Here is a 21,364-nt window from a genome sequence, read left to right as displayed (position 1 = left end):
GACAGCCCATCTCTAAGGTTACAACAGATAAGGATTGGGTTAATGAACTCATTCTTCAATAGGTTTGATCACACACCTGCCCCACCCACCTTACAGGCATCCCTGCTGAGACAACAGTCCTCATCATCAGAATACCATTCTATTGTCTCCTCCACACTCAATGTGACCTTCCCCACTAGATCCCCTGCTGTTAGCCCTGATTTCCAGATCAGTTAAACCAGCTGTCAGTCATCAGGCTACAAGGCGATTGTTACAAGTGCCCAGGTGAGAAGAGAGCTGAAAAGGCTCAAAGGGGGCAAGGCTGCAGGTTCAGATGGTATCAGTGCAAGACTACTCAAGATCTGTTGTGATTATCTATGTGGTATCATTGCACATATCTTCAACTTAAGCCTGAAGTTGGGAAGGGTACCACAACAGTGGAAAACATCTTGTGTGGTAGCAGTTCCAAATACACTTCACCCATAGGACCTCATCAGCTACAGACCGGTGGCATTTACATCCCATTTGATGAAGGCCTTTTAGTAGTTGGTTCACACACATCTTCGCCCTCTAGTGAGCTCATCTATAGTCACCCTACAGTTTGTGGATGCCATCATCCACCTTCTACATTGAACTCTTTTTCACCTGGAGAAACCTGGAGAACACTGTGAGAATGTTGTTTTATTTCTAGTGCTTTCATTGCGAAACAGCCAGGGCTACTAAGAGACAGACTGGATCTGGCTGAAATGGACAGCCAACTCTCTAGTTGGATTGTAGACTACCTCACAAATCAACCTCAGTATGTGAGAGCCTGAGACTCTGTGTTGGACATTGTGATTAGTAGTACAGGTGCACCTTAAGGTACAGTTCTGGCTCCCTTCCTCTTCACATTATACACAGCAGACTTCAGGTACAGTTCAACTAGCTGTTACCTCCAGAAGTTCTCTGATGACTCTGCAATAGTAGGCCTCATTACAGATGAGAATGGCAGGGAGTACAAAGAAGTGATCTGGGAATTTGTGAATTTGTGCCAGCAAAACCACCTGGGAAGACCAAGAGATGGTGGTGGACTTCCGTTAGCACAGTCCTTCTTCTCAACCAGTGGTTATCCAGGTGACTGACATTGAGGCAGTGAAGTCTTATAAGTACTTGGGTGACCTAATCAACAATAAGCTGGATTGGGCAGAGAACATAAACGCACTTCACAGGAAGGGTCAGAGCAGGCTATACCTGCTGAGGAGGCTGAGGGCATTTGGTGTGCAGGGGGAAATTTTTAAGACCTTCTTCAACTCTGTAGTGGCACCAGCCATCTTCTTTGGTGTAGTCTGTTGGGGAAGCAGCATCTCAACTAAAGAGAGGAGCAGACTGGACAAACTGATTAGTAAAGCCAGTTCTGTCCTGGGGGGTCCTCTTGACACAGTGCAGGTGGTAGCTGAGAGGAGGATACTGTGTAAGTTGAAAACTATTCTGGAGAATAGCTCTAATCCCATGCATGGAACTGTGGTGGCATTGGGTAACACCTTCAGTGACCAACTCCTTCACACCAAGTGTGAAAGGGAGCATTATCGTAGGTCATTCCTCCTCTCTGCGATCAGGCTATTCAACCAACAAGACCCAAACGGAAGTAAGCTGTGCTCACCACCTAACCAGTCACTGTAGGTCCCACCCACAGACTGAATACCAAACTGCTGATCATTGCTTGTCTTCTTTTGCCTTTTTATCACTTTTCTCATTTTTGTTCATTTATCCCTAATATTATTGTTCTGTCATTGTTTGTACTGTACTCTCTGTATTCTCTCTGATGCTGTAGTGTTGGAAATTTCCCCACTGTACCTAAATCCAACACGCGGCCCCAGTGGAAAAGTGCCTCTGAGGGTTCTATACCACCAGGTCAGTAATTTATAGTGATTCTTTTGGAGCCGTACATTCCTGTAAGAACCTTTTTTCATATGATATATTAACTTTTTATTTAGAAAAACTTTCTTCTTTTTTTCATTTTTTATCCTATTTTTATACCTCATAATATAAAAAACCACACATATCCCTATGACGTATCTTTAGACTGCTGGAACTATCTATTTTAAGATAGATGTTTTTTGTTATGAGACCATTTTTTGCAGACATCTGTAGGTCTAGTCTTATATATATAAATATATATATATATATATATATATATATATATATATATACTCACCGGCCACTTTATTAGGTACACCTGTCCAACTGCTCGTTAACACTTAATTTCTAATCAGCCAATCAAATGGTGGCAACTCAGTGCATTTGGGCATGTAGACATGGTCAAGACAATCTCCTGCAGTTCAAACTGAGCATCAGTATGGGGAAGAAAGGTGATTTGAGTGCCTTTGAACGTGGCATGGATGTTGGTGCCAGAAGGGCTGGTCTGAGTATTTCAGAAACTGATGATCTACTGGGATTTTCACGCACAACCATCTCTAGGGTTTACAGAGAATGGTCCGAAAAAGAAAAAACATCCAGTGGACGGCAGTTCTGTGGGCGGAAATGCCTTGTTGATGCCAGAGGTCAGAGGAGAATGGGCAGACTGGTTTGAGCTGATAGAAAGGCAACAGTGACTCAAATTGCCACCTGTTACTACCAAGGTAGGCAGAAGAGCATCTCTGAATGCACAGTACGTCGAACTTTGAGGCAGATGGGCTACAGCAGCAGAAGACCACACCGGGTGCCATTCCTTTCAGCTAAGAACAGGAAACTGAGGCTACAATTTGCACAAGCTCATCGAAATTGGACAGTAGAAGATTGGAAAAATGTTGCCTGGTCTGATGAGTCTCGATTTCTGCTGCGATATTCGGATGGTAGGGTCAGAATTTGGCGTCAACAACATGAAAGCATGGATCCATCCTGCCTTGTATCAACGGTTCAGGCTGGTGGTTGTGTCATGGTGTGGGGAATATTTTCTTGGCACTCTTTGGGCCCCTTGGTACCCATTGAGCATCATTGCAACGCCACAGCCTACCTGAGTATTGTTGCTGACCATGTTGCTGACCATGTTGCTATGACCACAATGTACCCAACATCTGATGGCTACTTTCAGCAGGATAATGCGCCATGTCATAAAGCTGGAATCATCTCAGACTGGTTTCTTGAACATGACAATGAGTTCACTGTACTCAAATGGCCTCCACAGTCACCAGATCTCAATCCAATAGAGCATCTTTGGGATGTGGTGGAACGGGAGATTCGCATCATGGATGTGCAACCGACAAATCTGCGGCAACTGTGTGATGCCATCATGTCAATATGGATGAAAATCTCTGAGGAATGCTTCCAGCACCTTGTTGAATCTATGCCACGAAGAATTGAGGCAGTTCTGAAGGCAAAAGGGGGTCCAACCCGTTACTAGCATGGTGTACCTAATAAAGTGGCCGGTGAGTGTATATATATATATATATATATATGCATCTGTGTGTCATTGGATTGTATAAATTAAAACTACCATACTAAGAAACCTGGAACATATCCTTATTAGTGCCCACCTACACATCAACCTTTACAATGTGCAAGTACCTGAATGGGCAATACAAGAATCTCTTCAAAGATCTTTTATACCTAGATCTATATTTATACCGCCTAGAGGAGAGGCTACCATTGCCATAGACAGGGATTCTTTACTGTAAGAGCAGTGAACTCTCTGCTGAAGAAGGTTGTTATGGCAGATTCTTAGTACATGTTCAAGAGGGGCCTGGGTGCCTTTCTGGAGGGGAAAAATATCACAGGTTATGGGGAAAAAAACTTGTTATATTATTAAAGGTTGGACTTTTTCCAACTTTATATAGTGTTATACTGTGGATACTTGTCGTGTTGGTATAGGGGGAGGGGGTCTGAGTAAGAGCCATGTCAACCAGCGTCTAGGGAGTTTCTTGTGCGTATAGTAAAACAAAACCACTGCTCTTGCATAAAGATATGTGAGTTTGCTATACTGCAAGACTCCAGATCCTATGTGAGACCCGACATGTTCATAAATGGGTCAATGAACAAGAGTAGGTAATCCAGGGTTCCCATACCAGCTCATGTGTGTGTGATGCCGAACTTCTTTAAGGCAGTGGTTCTGTGACACCTTATTTACCCATGCAGAGATAGGTGAGGCAGCTATTTGCATCCAATGCAGAGGTATCATGGCTTTCACAGTTGCTTTTAAATGAGTAACCAGATGACTTTTGGACAATCTTTCTCCCCCTTGTGCCTAACTAAGACAACAGAGAGAACCAGCTGAAATCCGCACAATGAGGATATGGTTTGCGGAGACTGATGGTGCTTTGAGGGATTGTTTCAACACAAATGTAAGGGAAGAACTGCAGGACTCTAATGGGGATAACATTGATGGCCTAGCACACTGCATAATGGACTATATTAACTTTTGTACAGAGAACACGGTTCCCACAAAAGTGATGAGGTGCTTCTCTGGCAACAAACCCTGGAGGAACCATAATAAAAACGCTCTTCTTAAAGAAAAAGAGAGATTTTTTATATTAGGTGAAAAGTAAAACTTGAGGATTGTTTAAAAGGAGCTGAGGCAACAAATAAGGGAGGGAAAATCCAGATAGAAAAGAGAAGATAGAGGAACAAATGAAACAGGAGAACATCAATATCTGGTTACAGACAGCCCATCTCTAAGGTTACAACAGATAAGGATTGGGTTAATGAACTCATTCTTCAATAGGTTTGATCACACACCTGCCCCACCCACCTTACAGGCATCCCTGCTGAGACAACAGTCCTCGTCATCAGAATACCATTCTATTGTCTCCTCCACACTCAATGTGACCTTCCCCACTAGATCCCCTGCTGTTAGCCCTGATTTCCAGATCAGTTAAACCAGCTGTCAGTCATCAGGCTACAAGGCGATTGTTACAAGTGCCCAGGTGAGAAGAGAGCTGAAAAGGCTCAAAGGGGGCAAGGCTGCAGGGTCAGATGGTATCAGTGCAAGACTACTCAAGATCTGTTGTGATTATCTATGTGGTATCATTGCACATATCTTCAACTTAAGCCTGAAGTTGGGAAGGGTACCACAACAGTGGAAAACATCTTGTGTGGTAGCAGTTCCAAATACACTTCACCCATAGGACCTCATCAGCTACAGACCGGTGGCATTTACATCCCATTTGATGAAGGCCTTTTAGTAGTTGGTTCACACACATCTTCGCCCTCTAGTGAGCTCATCTATAGTCACCCTACAGTTTGTGGATGCCATCATCCACCTTCTACATTGAACTCTTTTTCACCTGGAGAAACCTGGAGAACACTGTGAGAATGTTGTTTTATTTCTAGTGCTTTCATTGCGAAACAGCCAGGGCTACTAAGAGACAGACTGGATCTGGCTGAAATGGACAGCCAACTCTCTAGTTGGATTGTAGACTACCTCACAAATCAACCTCAGTATGTGAGAGCCTGAGACTCTGTGTCGGACATTGTGATTAGTAGTACAGGTGCACCTTAAGGTACAGTTCTGGCTCCCTTCCTCTTCACATTATACACAGCAGACTTCAGGTACAGTTCAACTAGCTGTTACCTCCAGAAGTTCTCTGATGACTCTGCAATAGTAGGCCTCATTACAGATGAGAATGGCAGGGAGTACAAAGAAGTGATCTGGGAATTTGTGAATTTGTGCCAGCAAAACCACCTGGGAAGACCAAGAGATGGTGGTGGACTTCCGTTAGCACAGTCCTTCTTCTCAACCAGTGGTTATCCAGGTGACTGACATTGAGGCAGTGAAGTCTTATAAGTACTTGGGTGACCTAATCAACAATAAGCTGGATTGGGCAGAGAACATAAACGCACTTCACAGGAAGGGTCAGAGCAGGCTATACCTGCTGAGGAGGCTGAGGGCATTTGGTGTGCAGGGGGAAATTTTTAAGACCTTCTTCAACTCTGTAGTGGCACCAGCCATCTTCTTTGGTGTAGTCTGTTGGGGAAGCAGCATCTCAACTAAAGAGAGGAGCAGACTGGACAAACTGATTAGTAAAGCCAGTTCTGTCCTGGGGGGTCCTCTTGACACAGTGCAGGTGGTAGCTGAGAGGAGGATACTGTGTAAGTTGAAAACTATTCTGGAGAATAGCTCTAATCCCATGCATGGAACTGTGGTGGCATTGGGTAACACCTTCAGTGACCAACTCCTTCACACCAAGTGTGAAAGGGAGCATTATCGTAGGTCATTCCTCCTCTCTGCGATCAGGCTATTCAACCAACAAGACCCAAACGGAAGTAAGCTGTGCTCACCACCTAACCAGTCACTGTAGGTCCCACCCACAGACTGAATACCAAACTGCTGATCATTGCTTGTCTTCTTTTGCCTTTTTATCACTTTTCTCATTTTTGTTCATTTATCCCTAATATTATTGTTCTGTCATTGTTTGTACTGTACTCTCTGTATTCTCTCTGATGCTGTAGTGTTGGAAATTTCCCCACTGTACCTAAATCCAACACGCGGCCCCAGTGGAAAAGTGCCTCTGAGGGTTCTATACCACCAGGTCAGTAATTTATAGTGATTCTTTTGGAGCCGTACATTCCTGTAAGAACCTTAAGAGTATTTCAAGACCCACACTTTCCTTTTGTTAGTCATGGTGATTCCCAGCTCTATCCCCCACAAGGCAATAAATAGTGAATGTGAACACAAATTCGAAGACAATAGGTAAACATACATATTCGAGACTGTGGTTGCTTTGGGTGTCCATACCGCAACAGCTAATCAATGGGAGTAGGATTCCTGGATTTCCCAAATTTCTTCAGACAAGCCTGCCATATCAATTTCAACGGTATTTTAACAAGAGGTAGGTGTCCCCTCCCCTGCACCCTACCCTCCACTTTTGTGTCTGTAAGGTTATCTATCCTTTTAAATAAATCACCCATGATATCCTTGATTCTCTGCCACCAGCTATGTGTATCTGGCAAGGCAATTAAAACAGTAAAATAAGGTTTATAGGTTTGGAAGGAATTATTTGCAATTGGATTGAAAATTGGCTGAAGGATCGTATCCAGAGAGTTGTGGTCAATGATTCCTATGATTCCAATGAGCTGTGGTCACCAGTTATGAGTGGTGTACCCCAGCATTCTGTGCTTGGCCCACTACTATTTAATATATTTATTTATGATATAGAGGAAGCAATTAATAGCACTGTGTCTATTTTTGCAGATGACACCAAGCTGTGTAGTGTAATACTATGGAGGATGTTAATAGGCTGCAGGGTGACTTGGACAAACTGAGTGAGGTTCAATGTGGATAAATGTAAGGGGGCTAATAATCCATGAAACATATGTCCATAGGTCCTGAAACCATGGTGGAGGGATCCTCAACCCCCGAGTATCCGTTGTTTCTCCAAGGGTGACTCAAGCAGTGCAGTGAAAGTGCCCTAAGTGCCTGTGCAGCCCAATAATAATGCCTAAAGTCTGGTAATCCCTGACCTCCCTTCCACTTTTTCTACTTTAACAGCATATGAGATAGGCAGTTCCATCTCCATAAGTACAGGCGGTCCCCTACTTAAGGACACCCGACTTACAGATGACCCCTAATTAAAGACAGACCCCTCTGCCCACCATGACCTCTGGTGAAGCTCTCTGGATGCTATACTATAGTCCCAGACTGCAATTATCAGCTTTAAAGTATCTGTTATAAAGCTTTATTCATAATCCTTGGTTCCATGGTTCCATTACAGAAAAAAATTTGTTACCGGGGCAAAAAAAAAAAATGTGTCTAAAACATACAGTTTTGACTAACATACAAATTCAACTTAAGAAATGCCTGTATATGGAAAACATTTTCCTGAGCTCACCAAATAATTTCCCTGCAATAGATATTGGGAAGATCAAAAGAGGATAAAGTATGTTAGGTAGGACATAGGTCTTTAATATGTGCTTCCTACCCATCCAAGAGATGTTTGGCAAATTATAATCAGCCAACATCTGTCTGATGGCAGAAAGCAATGACAGGAAATTCAGCCTGCACAAAGTTCCAGGGTCTCCTGATAAGTTGGAGTACTTAATGGACTCCGCCTGCCACGGAAATGTAGAAAGAGGTTTGAGGTCTCTTCCCATTGAGGGGGCAGAGTAATATTCAATATTTCAGACTTGACCATATTTACTTTAAAGTTAGCAAGATGGTTAAACAACTCTAAGTGCTCACCTAACAGTGGTAGAGCTTCTTTATGGTTTGAGATCATAAATATTAAATCATCCACAAATGCAGCTAGGTAGAAGGTGAAGCCAGCCATCTTCAGGCCCTGAATGTGGTTATCCTGACTGACATATTGAATGAGGGAATCTAGGTACAAGATACACAAGGTGGGAAACAGGGTTCAACCCTGCCTTCTTCCGTTTTGAATATGGAAGGGAGGGCAGAAAGAACCATCGAGGGATCATTGTATAGGGAAAGGATGGCAGAGACAAAGGAAGTTGTCATGACGTTATTTGTGAGTTTACATTCAGTATTAATTACAGAAACAAATTTAAAAAGAGATACATAATCCTCTAATAGACAATAACAAATAATATTTATGTGTATAACAATAACAATAATAACAATGTTCAATATTGGTAAAACACGCCCAGGTCCTCCTTCACTCCAAATCTATCTCATATGCGCATGCGTAGTTGTTGTGGTTGTCACAGTAACCCGTTTAGTCACATGATCTATGTGGACTCCATGATTTCATACTCTGTCCTGATCATGTGATGTTTTTTATCCCGGAAAATATATAAAGGAAACAACGATATATCAAGCGTATTCAGTAAGTAAAACATACAGCATAGATATATTTATCTCAGTTAGAAAAGAATTGGTTAATGCAAAAGATTTTGTAGGGCATGGGGAGCATGCATGTGGGACATTGCTTTGTACCTTCTCTGTCCCCATTTAGGTGCTGATCACGTGTGCACTTTTAAGTGTTTTTTAAATGTTTTGTGTGTTGTTGTATTACATATATTGAACTACTCAATAAATTTTGATACTGGTCAGTTGTTGCATTTCTTCTTCTTTTTGTTTAGTTGGATTATGGTTTGATGCATGACCCATCACCTGTAGCAGTGTCTGCCTCATATTGTATGTTCCCCCAGGTATTTAAGAAGTGTCTGCGCTGGGATATTGGCACAAGTGATCCTTTTGTGGCACAGCTGCGCTGGCTTCCATGTGACACAAATTAGGGAGCGTACCATCGGACATTCCGACGGATTCGGGCTGAGAGCGGGATTTAACTTTCAAATTGTGTCGCAAGTTGAAAAGGATTATCTGCCTAAAAATAACGTTTAAAATTGTACATTTTTATTTATTCAAAAAATGAGCTAATACATAGCAGTTTCAATTCTACTAGACTCAGGTTTTCAAAGTGTATCCCTTTTACACATGTTTATGTGTATAAATGCTCCTAGGGCATCTGGTATCGTAGACAACACAATGAACCAAAAAACAACTAGAGAAACACTATACACTTTGCTCAAAAAGGTTGCGACCAAAACATATCAACAAAATAGGGTACTAATGATTTTAGCAACCCACTATTCTGCCTAAATATTTAACGTTCCCTGTCTGAGGTGTTTCTGCATAAGCCCTTATGACTGATGCATCATCAGAGGCATATTCACTTGTAGGACAGACTCCATGACCACCGCAGCTTATACAAGTCTCGTAGTCACAGTTATCTGCCTGCTTCTCCGGCATTGTAGCAGCTGTGGCCAAGCCCAAGCACTTAGATGCACCACTAAAAAGATGGTGAACTCTGTCGGACCTGAGCGGGGAAGCGTCACATGCAGGATATCGGGCGCACGATCTTAGTGAGTCGCAGCACAGTGCATTATCGTTGGGCAATGCACTTTCGGTGAACTCCAGAGGCCGTCTAAGTAAATGTACCCCATGATGTCATCATTTCTTTGGTTTTCTCAACTCATGTACATGACCATTTGGGCGACAGTGAACTGGCCACACAAACTGCTCACAGTGAGCACACTGGTCTCACCACACCATGACCAAGCCACAGTGTCACATCTCATTATGAAGGTGGGAGGGGTGAGGAGCTCTCAAACCCCTTTTCATTTACACCACGCCAGAAACAAGATATTTAAAGCATGTTTACGGAAAAGCAGAGTAAATTCAATATTAGTTTCCGCTCACACATCGCGTTTACATTGCACGAACATTGCATTTATTTAAACCACGTTTCTGTAAAAGCAATGTGAACGCAAAGTTTATACCGCATTTATGTAAGCGCTATGTGAACGCACTGCATTCAGCCTGCATTCACACACTTTTCATTTACATCATGTTTACATCGTGTCAACATCACTGCTACAAAACTGCATCAGAATGAAGCCTAACAGTGATGTTATGTGTTTGGGAAAAAAAACATTTAGGTTTCTCACTTAACTTACCAGATTAGAATCCTCAATAAAATGTAGAACAATTAAGTAATTTTTGTGTATATCACAATGCCACTGATGGGGGGTATAATCTGGCCTGGGCTACTTTGTACCTCTGGGTATAAACTGGCCTAGGCCAAAGTATACCCTGGGTATAATCTGGGATAGGCCTCTTTAACCCCGGGTAAAGTCTGGGCTGGGCATATACTCTGGCTTGTTACACCAAGATACAATGTTCTGTTTTTATTCGTAAAGCAATATTTTTCCACATCTTAACAAATTTTATGTTTATGTATCTCAATCATTGAAGCAATTATTATACTGTATCTTTGGGAATTTAACTAGAGCATTGGGTACTCTTCACATTTTGTGGAAATGGTCATATGGATCAAGCATAGTGCATTGGACAGAAGTCCTTGCATATGATGCCAACCAAACAGCAGCACCGGCACTGTAACAACTGTTGCAGTGTGTCAGGATCAGTGGATCCTCTGGACCTCCGCGGGAGATGGAACTAGCCGACATCTGGGACCGGAATCCAAGTGGCACCTGGTTTTCACCAGAGCCCGGCTGCGGCAGGATACCACCAGGTCATTCCCTGGCGCGTCCAGCCCGCGTTGGCAACCGAGGTCGGGGTACCTTAGCAGAAGACAGTCTCGTAGTCAGGTCCAGGCTTGGGGCAGGGCAGGCAGCAGAGATGCAAGGTCAAGTCCAAATCCGGGGTCAACAACGGGAGGTCCATTCAGGTGGGAACAGGAACACAGGCACACGGAACACAGCAACACGGAGGAAGTCGGGTAACATGGCTACACAGGACTCGGGAGCGGAGACACACAGGAACGCAGGAATACACAGGAACGCAGGAATACACAGGAACGCAGGAATAATCCCCTGGCACTAAGATCCGGCAGGGGACACAGGAAGAGGCAGGATTCTTAAAGGTGAGGTGTTCAGCCAGAGCACCAATTAGCGGTGCGCTGGCCCTTTAAATTCTCAGCAGGAGCCGCGCGCGCGCCCTAGGAGGTGGGGACGCGCACGCACGGCAGTCCGGGGAAGAGCAGGAGCCGGGAGAGGTAAGTGAGGAGACCGGGATGCAGTGGGGGCACACGTGACACAGTGTTAGCACTGCTCTTTAGCGTTAAGAAAGGGAGTCCTTGCATCATGTGTATGTGAAAAATGCTAATTTTCTTTATTGTAGTCTTCAAAAATACATCCAGATTATAAAAGATGGACACGGATAGCAGGCACGGTAAACGCCTACACGTTTCGGATAACTAATATATCCTTATTCATGGCTAAAGAAAGCTGCAATGAATCCAAGGATATAAGGCATTAGGTTGGGTCATATGGCCAATCCCAGCCAATAGGCTTGGACTCATTGCGGCTTTCTTTAGCCTTGAATAAGGATAAATTAGTTATACAAAATGTGTAGGCATTTACCGTGACACTGCCTGCTATCCGTGTCCATTTTTTATGATCCGTATGTATTTTTGAAGACTACAATAAAGAAAATTAGCATTTTTCCAAACTTGCAGTGGAGTCTGCTCTAGAGGCGGATTTGCAGCCGCATATACGTCCCCATAGACGGCAATGGCGGCCCGGCGATATGGTGCCACACATGGCGCCGTACACGGGGAAAAGATAGAGCATGCTCTATCTTTCCCCGTGTGTGTGTGTGGCCATGCTGCGTTGTTTTCTAAGGAGAGAGGAGGGGTCACCCCTACTCCTCTCCAGCGCACACTGGTATGCCGCCCGGCTGTGGCCTGGCAGGCATACGGCTGTGTGAATGTACCCTTATACTGAAAGCTCATCCAGGCTCATTTGGTCACTGTAAAGTTATATGGGATAGAAGTTCCACTAATATATATACTTTTCAGGTACATATAAAACAAGAGGGAATATAGATGTTAATGTATAAAGGAAAATCAGCTGCAGATTATCCCTTAATAATTAAAACAAATAGGCATACTTTTTGGCATGCATTATATTTAATATAAACAAGGTAAGTGTACAGATTTGCATGGAGTCTTCCCTAATGTGATTATTTTCTTGTTCAATCAAAGAAAATAAGTAAACATGTTTTATGTTCTAAAACAAGCATTAATATCAAAACCTGTATGTATTATTTAAATGTAAAACTTATCATGTATTATGATTGCACAGATATAGCTGGGAAGTGTCTTGTATTGGTTTGTCATTATCATGCTATGTAAAGGGGGGATGGGTGCCATCATTAGAAAAGGTAGAGTCTTATCAGCCCTCAGTCCTCCTGATCTTTGTTAATATCTCTTGCTCAGGTGTAGCAATGGCATGAAGAACCTAATGATTCGTCTTCTTACTAGCCGTCTTAAATGATTTCAGCCATCATCACAATGGAGGTTAAGTCAGCTCTGCCTTTCCACCAAATTAGCTTCAGTCCTTCTCCTGCAGATTCTCTGTTCGAGCTGCTGCTGAGGCTGCTAGCACCATGGTCTCCATGACGACAGCCTCCTCCCTCCCCTCTACAGCATCTCCTTTACCCGAGATCCTAAAAGACAGACCTGGCCGCCAATCACTATTGCCATATCTAAAGACATGCAGGCGGGACAATAGGAGGGTCTCCTATCCATCACATAGAAGGGGGCCCTTGCAACATACAGAGCAGAAAATATCAATCTCAGCTTCATTTTATTTGTTTGATACATCATTTCTTTATTCCCAACCTTGATGCACATCCATGCATAGACTGACATGCCCATATTGCTATCAGTGTGTATTTCTGGCTGTGTCTTATGGCAGACATGAAGCATAGTATTTAAATAACATCATCCTTTACCACCTTGCATCTGTCTAGGAAGAATTTCTTTTTTTTCGATTTTATCACAAATATTTTCAGCCTTCAGATGAGTTTTGTCTTTTGACATGAGACCTAGATCCCTCCGTTCTGCAATGCTCTCTTACCAATGGGGAAGCAGGTAAGACAGGGCAGCTCAATGGCCCTTTTTACTCTCCATCTCTGTTTGTGATGATGATGATTGTAGGTAGGCACAATAGAGGCACTGATATCATTTATACAGAAGGGCTAATGCACACATGCTCTGCATGACTCTGCTGTGTCCCTTGGTCATCTGTGGGGTTTTTATTATGCGGGAAGCATAGACTTTATGTGTTAGCTTATGTTGCACTGGAGATGTGGTTGCATGCTCTCTACATGCATGATGTGCACGCCATTCTGTTTGTGCTTTATTTTATTATTATATCTTGTGCTGTCACAGAGTGTGATCTCTCCAAGACAACGGAATTTGTCCCCCTAAGATGCTGAGAGTGGACCCCCTCTTTATCCTGGTGGTTTCCATGTCGTATTTCAACCCCGAAAAGGCCTTGGCAGCACCAGCAGAAAGCGGTAAGCTACCCACTCCCCTTTTCCTATTGTCCTATGTTTTTCCTATTGAATCCTATTTCATCCAGACAGCATGTGCTGCTATTTTACCTGGACTTTTGGTATGGATTTCAAGCATCTGTGTTATTTCTATTATTCACCGCTTGCCTTCTCCTATTTAGGCTAGGATTGCACACAGTGTCCCAGTTATCTCATCACTAACCTTTCATTTATCCTAGTCCTATCCATTTTTAACCCTTTATACCCGCATTTTTATTCACTAAGTAGTACTCTGGGTGCACCTTTATTTCAATAGAAGTTATATTTAACCCATTCATATACAACCAGCCATACCAAATTGAGAAATACTAGGTACTGAATAGAAAATCCATTCTAATTGTGGTGATGTAGTCAGTATATGTATTTATACAGGTTTTTGGTCATTGTTGCACTTTTTTGGTAAAGAAAATATGGTATGGTTAGTCTAAAATGTGTAAAGTAGTTTATTTGCATATGCAGGTTCCTTGGAAAAGGGTGAATCTACGAGGTAAATGTTAAAACAAGATTACATGTTTTTTTTTCCTTTTACATTTTTCCACATGTGTGCTTGTCTTGTCTAAAATCCCTGAGGATCTGTTAAGTGTTTACCTCTAAGACTCCCCATGGTATACATGGTGTGAATGTGCTTTGTATCAGCTAAAAATGATATTACACTGTAGTACACAACGTATTGTAATGTTCTATACAGCAATAATGAAAATCCTTTCCTTGTTACTTATTTCCTTGTTACTTGTCCCTAGGCCATACCTCTAGTTGTAGAAATCCTATACAGAGTAAACCTATACCCTATAAAGTTGAATATGTTCATAAACATTCATTATGTACAAATATATATATATATATATATATATATATATATATATATATTTATTTAAGCTATAATACATATATTATTAACAATAATAATACATATCTTCCCTGCCCTGCCCCAATAATTTAATGACATCTTGCTTCAAAACAAGAAACTCTTGTAAACTGAATTACAATGATACAAATGATCAACTATTCATTTTGATTATTAATCAATTTGTTATTGATCTTTTGTCTCGTTCATGGTTGTGATTGTGGGTATTTCTGGACCATTTATGGGGCTTTATATTAGTGTTCAAGTTACTTGCTTCTAATCAAACCTATTTTTTGGTATATTATATGGTAGCATTGCACATCATGGTATTTCATTTTTATTCACAAAGTTCTATATTGTTCACATACCCCTATTTAAATATTGTACCTTCATTTTTCAAGATTATGTTAACCCCTTCACTTCGCAACTCTTTTCCAAAAATTTTTGGCTCTCCATGTACAAAAATCTATATATTTTTTATTTTTTTATGTACAGAGCTGTGTAATGGCTTATTTTCTGTGTAACAAACGTTACTTCTCCGTGACGTTATTTATTATTCCCCTCTACTGAGAAGCTGGAAAAAAATTCCAAATGTGGTGAAATTGGCAAAGAAACGCATTTGTGTCACTTTCTTGTGGGCTCAGTTTTTACGACTTTCACTGTGTGCTCCAAATGATACGTTTACTTTATTCCTTGGTTTGGTGTGATCACGGTGATACTAAATTTACATAGGTTGTATGGTGTTTTAATACATTTTTAAAATTGAAACAAGGGGCATCAACAAACATTTTTCGTTTCTGTCACCAATAACTTTTTCATATCTCAGTGTGTGGAACTGTGTAATACGTCATATTTTGCAAGATAAGATTACATTTTCATTGCTACCTTTTTGAGGACCGTATGGCCTTTTGATCACTTTTTATTAAATGGTGTAAAAGTAGTGTTTTGGACATTTGGGTGGTATTTTCCCTTACGGGGTTCATCGTTGGGAATAACTGTTTTTGTAATATGAAAAATGTTTGGGATTTTTACAGTTTATTTAGTTTTATAGACGTTCTGGGGAAAAGGGGATGATTTCAATTTTTAGGGTTTTTTTAAACTTTTTTTTAACTATTTTTGAGACTCTCTAGGGTACGTGAACCCTAGATGGTCTGATCCCTGTGTAACACTCACAGTCAAAATGACAGCGACATTTAAATAACCAAATATTGTCTCACCCACGATTGCCTATGGTAACCCGGGGGTCCACTCAACAGTCAGTGATTTTATCCCATGATTTATTCCCCCATGGCACAATCTCTTGCAGCATCTAAATGATCTACCAATACTAATGTATGGCGCGGGGGGAGCTGTAGCAATGACGGCCTCTAGTTCTTATTTTCAGGGGAAGGCCTTATATTTCTAAGCTTGAACAAAATTGTACTAGGTCTTATTTTCAGGGGATGTCCTATTTTAGGGGAAACAGGGTAGTAGCTTTAATGTTATTTGTGTTGTTTATTATATGAAACACTGTTCATGCCTTGCCTGGAGTAATGATGTACAAAACAATTTCCCAACGGGAAAAGTCTTATTCTATTCTATTCTTTTATAATGCCCTTGTTAGCCTATGAATCTGCATGGGCTGACATAAACTCCACATAAAGACCTGGTCTGAGTTTGATTTCTTACAATGTCCACTTCACACGAATAAAGTCAGTGCATACTTCGATGGTTTTTCTATTTCACAAATCTTATGGGAAATGGTGAGGATCAGTTATTCTATGTTTATACTCTTGCGACTTTCACCACATGCCTGTACTTTCAAAGACCAGATCGCTCTAATTCCAAATACAGATGGAATACAGATGCCCACTAGAAAGATTGGGCAGGATATAACCTTGATAACATACAATTATTGCCCCAGAAGAAGCCGGAATGAGGTGAAAACCTGGGTGGGACTGACTAACTTGGCGTGTTATCCTGACCTTTTATATTGAATGTGAACATTTTAACATGAACTTCATCAAAAATTTGCATATTAGTTAGAGGAAGTGTAGTTCATGTTAGAAAAAGTATATTGGAAAATTGTATAACTTTTCATTACACAAACAATATCGATTTTTTACTGAAAGTGGACAAAAGTTTAGGTTAGCAGTATGTGCCAGTGGCACATTCTAATTAATCCTAGGTAAAAACACCATATACTGCAATACAGTCATATTGCAGTATATGGTAAGAATGATCAGATTATCTAGGGTTCAAGTACCCTAGAGAGTCTCAAAAATAATTAAAAAAACTAAAAAAAACCCTAAAAATTAAAATTACCCCCTTTTCCCTCGATACCGATTGAGCTCTGGTGATGAGTTTAACCAGTATTTTGACAGTGCCGTATTTGTGAGGCTGTGAGTGCTAACAGTGCTAGGCACTGTACATGTATGATAAGGAGTGGGAAGGGGTTATTGACTGTTTGATAAGTGTACTCTGAAAATATGTTTCTAAATTACTTGTTAAAGTAATAAAATATGTATTATGGGTGAAATTTAATTAGGATACCAGTATGTTTAATCTCTATTGGGGTTCAATGACATGCTTTCAAGTTTGCTCTGGTGAAGTATCTATAAAAAAGGTGATACAACTATTAATTTTTCCCAGAAACACATGCTTCTTTGGCTGTAGGCTAGTCCAGAGTAAAAACACAAACATCTACATAGATGTTTAACCAAGCATAGAATCTCTTTAAATGACTTTTAAAGGAAATCTACCATCAAAATCAAGCATGATAAGCCGAGGGCACTTCCCCTCTCCTTCTGCCTGCAGAGGAAATTTCAGAACATAGTGGAAAGGAAAAGTCTTCTTTGCACACTGCAACAGCTTGTGTTGTAGCACAGAGGGACACCCCCAGAGTTTTTCTGGCTCATAACCATAATTTTAAAAATTTATTTAGAAGAAAGGAGGCCATGAGTAAGTATCCCTGATTTATCATGCTTGATTTCCTTTAATACATAACCAAAATAAGATTCTACTTTTAGACCATAACATTTGAGCTTAAGCGTAACTGTTACTGACAAAAATAGTGTTAGAACAGCTGGAGAGAGCCTTTGACAACAATTCCAACAATACCTGTATCATGCTGCTGGCTTCTTCCTATCCTGAGATATATCTGGTATATGTAAAATTACATTCAGATTCAGCTAATGCGGATGTGGGTGGGCACTTCCTGGGTGTGACATTAGCTTAGCCCACTGAAGCCAGAAGAGGAGAGCATGTTTGTAATTGGCCAATCTGAAGCATGTAGTGAGTCACATGCTTGTAACATCAATGCAGGCCCTACAGACAATCTCAACAAGCCTCCTGTCCTCTCTAGCTGTACTATACGGTTTCCCATGGCAACCAGAAAGCATGGCAAATGTACATTAGCCGGGAGAGGGGAGGGGGGGACAAAGTAAAACCTCTGATAGCAGCTAAAAACCTGCAGATAGCTCATTATAGTACATTAGAGAATTGCATATTTTTGCTTTAAAAAAATACTATAGTATGGAATTTATCACAATAGTTTAAAATTTAAAATCACAGTGTGTTGCCTTTATTTCACAGCACAGACCAGTTTGTTCTGCCTCCTGCACTGAACTAGAAAGTGTTCTGGTCTTAAAGGTCACAGTCTTCAGTAGCAGATATAAAACCATATAAAATCTATAGAGTAGCTATGAAAATGTAGACAGTAACCATAGAATCAGAGCACAACAATTCTTAGTTTAGTGCAGACACATACCCATAAATTGAAAGGACCAGAACCTGGCACCTACTGACTAGTGGGAATGATAACTTTTACAAATATGCAAGTGCTGGAAAACTCTTTTTGGGTGCAGTCAAATGAGCTGTCCAATACTTCTGCATGTTCTGGCACAGCTTTCAACCTCTTCAATGCAAAGATTTAAAGCTGGGCCTACTGCACAGAATTTGGGTCTGGAAAGTTTTACTGTGGACTCGATCAATATGTCCCCAGCTTTAACCCCTTCCCATCAATGTTTTTGACAAGCTCTGTGTAGCGCTGCGTAATCTGTGTGCGCTATATAAATAAAGGAATTATTATTATAAATTTATCCAAATAAGGAGCTTTTTAAGGGTTCATCGTCTGCATAGAGAAAAGCATGCTAGGGTTATTCTGGAGTAACAATGTGCTAAAATATAACCTTTATTAAACTCACATAAAACCGCACTGAAGTATCATGTGCCAATAGTGTATTATAAGGAAAACAGTAGAATGTAACCTTATTGGGATAAAGTATCCTCACAGGTATCTGTACAGGCTCGGACATCAGAATATAGGGAAACCGTCACCCTTTCCGTGGTTCTGACGTCAGTGTGCTTACGGGCCGTGGATCAGGGGTGACGAGTGGGAGGTCTGTCCCTACACTGCCCCAATTGACTCCCGCCCTTACAAGGGCAGTCCACAGCTGACCCTGTTTACATAAAGCATGCCCCCTAAAATTGCCATATTCCCTGACGCGTTTCGTCAAACCAACTCTTCAGAGGGATTTTTAAATATACTAACCATTGTTGTCCTAACCATTAGTATATTTAAAAATCCCTCTGAAGAGTCGGTTTGACGAAAGCGTCAGGGAATATGGCGTGGGTGGTGAAATGGGCGGTGTATGGGGGTCTAAGGCAGTGGATAAGGAGATCCACAAGTTACAAAACAATAGTGAGGATATATGTGCCAGTAAAGTTACAATAAATCAGATAAATAACTGTGGAAAAATAAAGTGTATGTTCACAAATGCCAGAAGTATCACAGGCAAAATGGGTGAGCTTGAGGATCTGGTGTTAGAGGAACAGTTAGATGTTGTTGGTGTAAGGGAGACATGGCTCAATGCATTGCATGATTAGGGTGTTAATATTCAAGGTTTTACACTCTTTCGGAAAGACAGGGCAAATAGGAGGGGAGGTGGTGTATGTCTGTATGTCAGAAGAGACTTAAAAGCGATTGTGAATGAGACTGTGGTCTCAGATAAGAGTGTGAGGAGGCTGAAACTTTGTGGGTTGAAATTCAAAACCAGGAGAGTGTTGAGAAAATTATTTTTGCTGTAATTTATAGACCCCCTAACATCTTTGAGGATAACAGATGGATATAAACAGATGGAGCGGGCTGCACAGGAGGGGGCAGTAGTGATAATGGGAGACTTTAACTTTCCAAATATAAGTTGGGGTCAGGGCTCTTCTTCATCTGTTGCAGCTTGTGGAAGATCCCACAAGAGGTGATGCATTGTTGGAGCTTGTGATTTCTAACAATGCGGAGATTGTCCAAAATGCCAGTGTCCGTGAAACCCTTGGGAACAGCCATCATAACTTAATTATTTTCCTGTTAAACTGTAAAAAGCAAAAACAGGTGGGAAAATTGAAAACTTTGAATTTTAAGAGGGATCATTTCCAGAAATTTAGGGCTGCACTACAGGATATAAACTTTGATCAAATATCCTCATGTGATGATACTAATGTTAAATGGGAGAAATTTAAATCTATCCTGGGTCATTATACTTCTAAATTTATTGCAATAAATTTAAGGACCTGGGGGTACTAGAAGATCATAAATTGAACAACGGCAAACAGCTGTCTCTAAACCCAGTAGGATCTTTTCATGTATCAAAAGTAGTAAGGACTCTCGTGATAGGGATGTAATATTACCACTATACAAGGCATTTGTTCAGCCACACCTGGAATATGCTGTCCAGTCCTGGGCACCGGTCCATAAAAAGTATGCCCAGGAGATGGAGAGGATTCAACAAAGAGCCACAAAAATTATAAGGGGTATGGAGGGTCACAGTTATGAGTAAGATTAAAACAACTAGATTTATTTAGTCTGGAAAAGAGACGACTACGAGGAGACATGATTCATTTATATAAATATATGAATGGTCCATACAAGTAAGTTGTTTTATATTTAAAAGAAACAAAACATAAGGGGACACTGTCTCCGTCTGGAGAGATCAAGGTTTAATCACCAGAGGCGACAGGGCTTTTTTACTATAAGAAACTACATAAATGTGTGTGTTAAATGTGCTAGTGGCCCAGTCAGACACCCCAACGTGCATTTTACACTTTTTACATGGAGCTTGAAACACAAGCTGGTGTACCCGGCTTAGCTAGGAATGACGATGTAATCCCCAAACACTCACTGGTGCATTCCATCCCTACTCCCAGCAAACTAAAGCCCCACTTCTGGCAGATCCAATAATACTGCTCATGTCCCATACTCCGGATGTGTCAATGGAGAACGGGCTTTAGGTGGGGGCCAGGAAGCCCTGGGTAGCAGGTAGAAAAGTGAAAGGGGGCTAAGGCTCAGCACATTGTTGCCTACTATTACCCACAGCCAGGGACCCGGCAAACAAAGGCCATTCTTCGGGGGTCTACATTGTGGCATTTTTTCTCACAAAATACAGAAGACAAAACACATGTCATTTGCATACTGTACCCCCAGTCCATATAGCCTGGCCAAAACCTTAACAATCTGAGAATCTTATGTATGACCAAGCCATAGACTCCGAAAAACCCTGGAAACATCTAAGGCTCCTTCTGCAGCTTCAGTTGGACCAGCTATTGCCACCGCCTCCCAAGTCACAAGACCTCCCAAGTACCACTACCACCACCAAGTCAATAAGGTTTCCCTACAAAGGGAGGATGTGACGCCACAACCAGCAGCACCACCGTCACCATCAACTCTGCCAACACATCCATTCAGCTCTCAAGCCCCCAAATAATGGAGAGAAAGA

The 21,364-nt window shown here is 41.4% G+C and overlaps 2 protein-coding genes across 6 annotated transcripts in view; one reads left to right on the top strand and one right to left on the bottom strand.

Annotated features, from left to right (window-relative positions):
• The window catches only part of LOC140064033 (G-protein coupled receptor family C group 5 member C-like), a 127,460-nt gene that overhangs the window by 77,218 nt on the left and 28,878 nt on the right, over positions 1–21,364 (bottom strand). The gene's annotated exons all lie outside the window — the stretch shown is intronic.
• Positions 12,880–21,364, top strand: part of LMTK3 (lemur tyrosine kinase 3) — a 70,967-nt gene continuing 62,482 nt past the window's right edge. For 3 of the 4 annotated variants that reach the window (XM_072110441.1, XM_072110440.1, XM_072110437.1), the window contains exons 1-2: positions 12,883–13,310; positions 13,611–13,738. In XM_072110441.1, the coding sequence (XP_071966542.1) occupies positions 13,651–13,738 (88 nt within the window). In that variant the 5' untranslated portion in view covers positions 12,883–13,310; positions 13,611–13,650. Of the gene's footprint in view, positions 13,311–13,610; positions 13,739–21,364 lie in introns of all 4 variants that reach the window. The other variant, XR_011847683.1, reaches the window with a different exon arrangement.

Source organism: Engystomops pustulosus, chromosome 6 (assembly GCF_040894005.1).
Source record: "Engystomops pustulosus chromosome 6, aEngPut4.maternal, whole genome shotgun sequence".
NCBI lineage: Eukaryota > Metazoa > Chordata > Amphibia > Anura > Leptodactylidae > Engystomops > Engystomops pustulosus.
The sequence above is the reverse complement of the archived record's forward strand: the minus strand, read 5'-3'. Positions and strand labels throughout refer to the sequence as shown.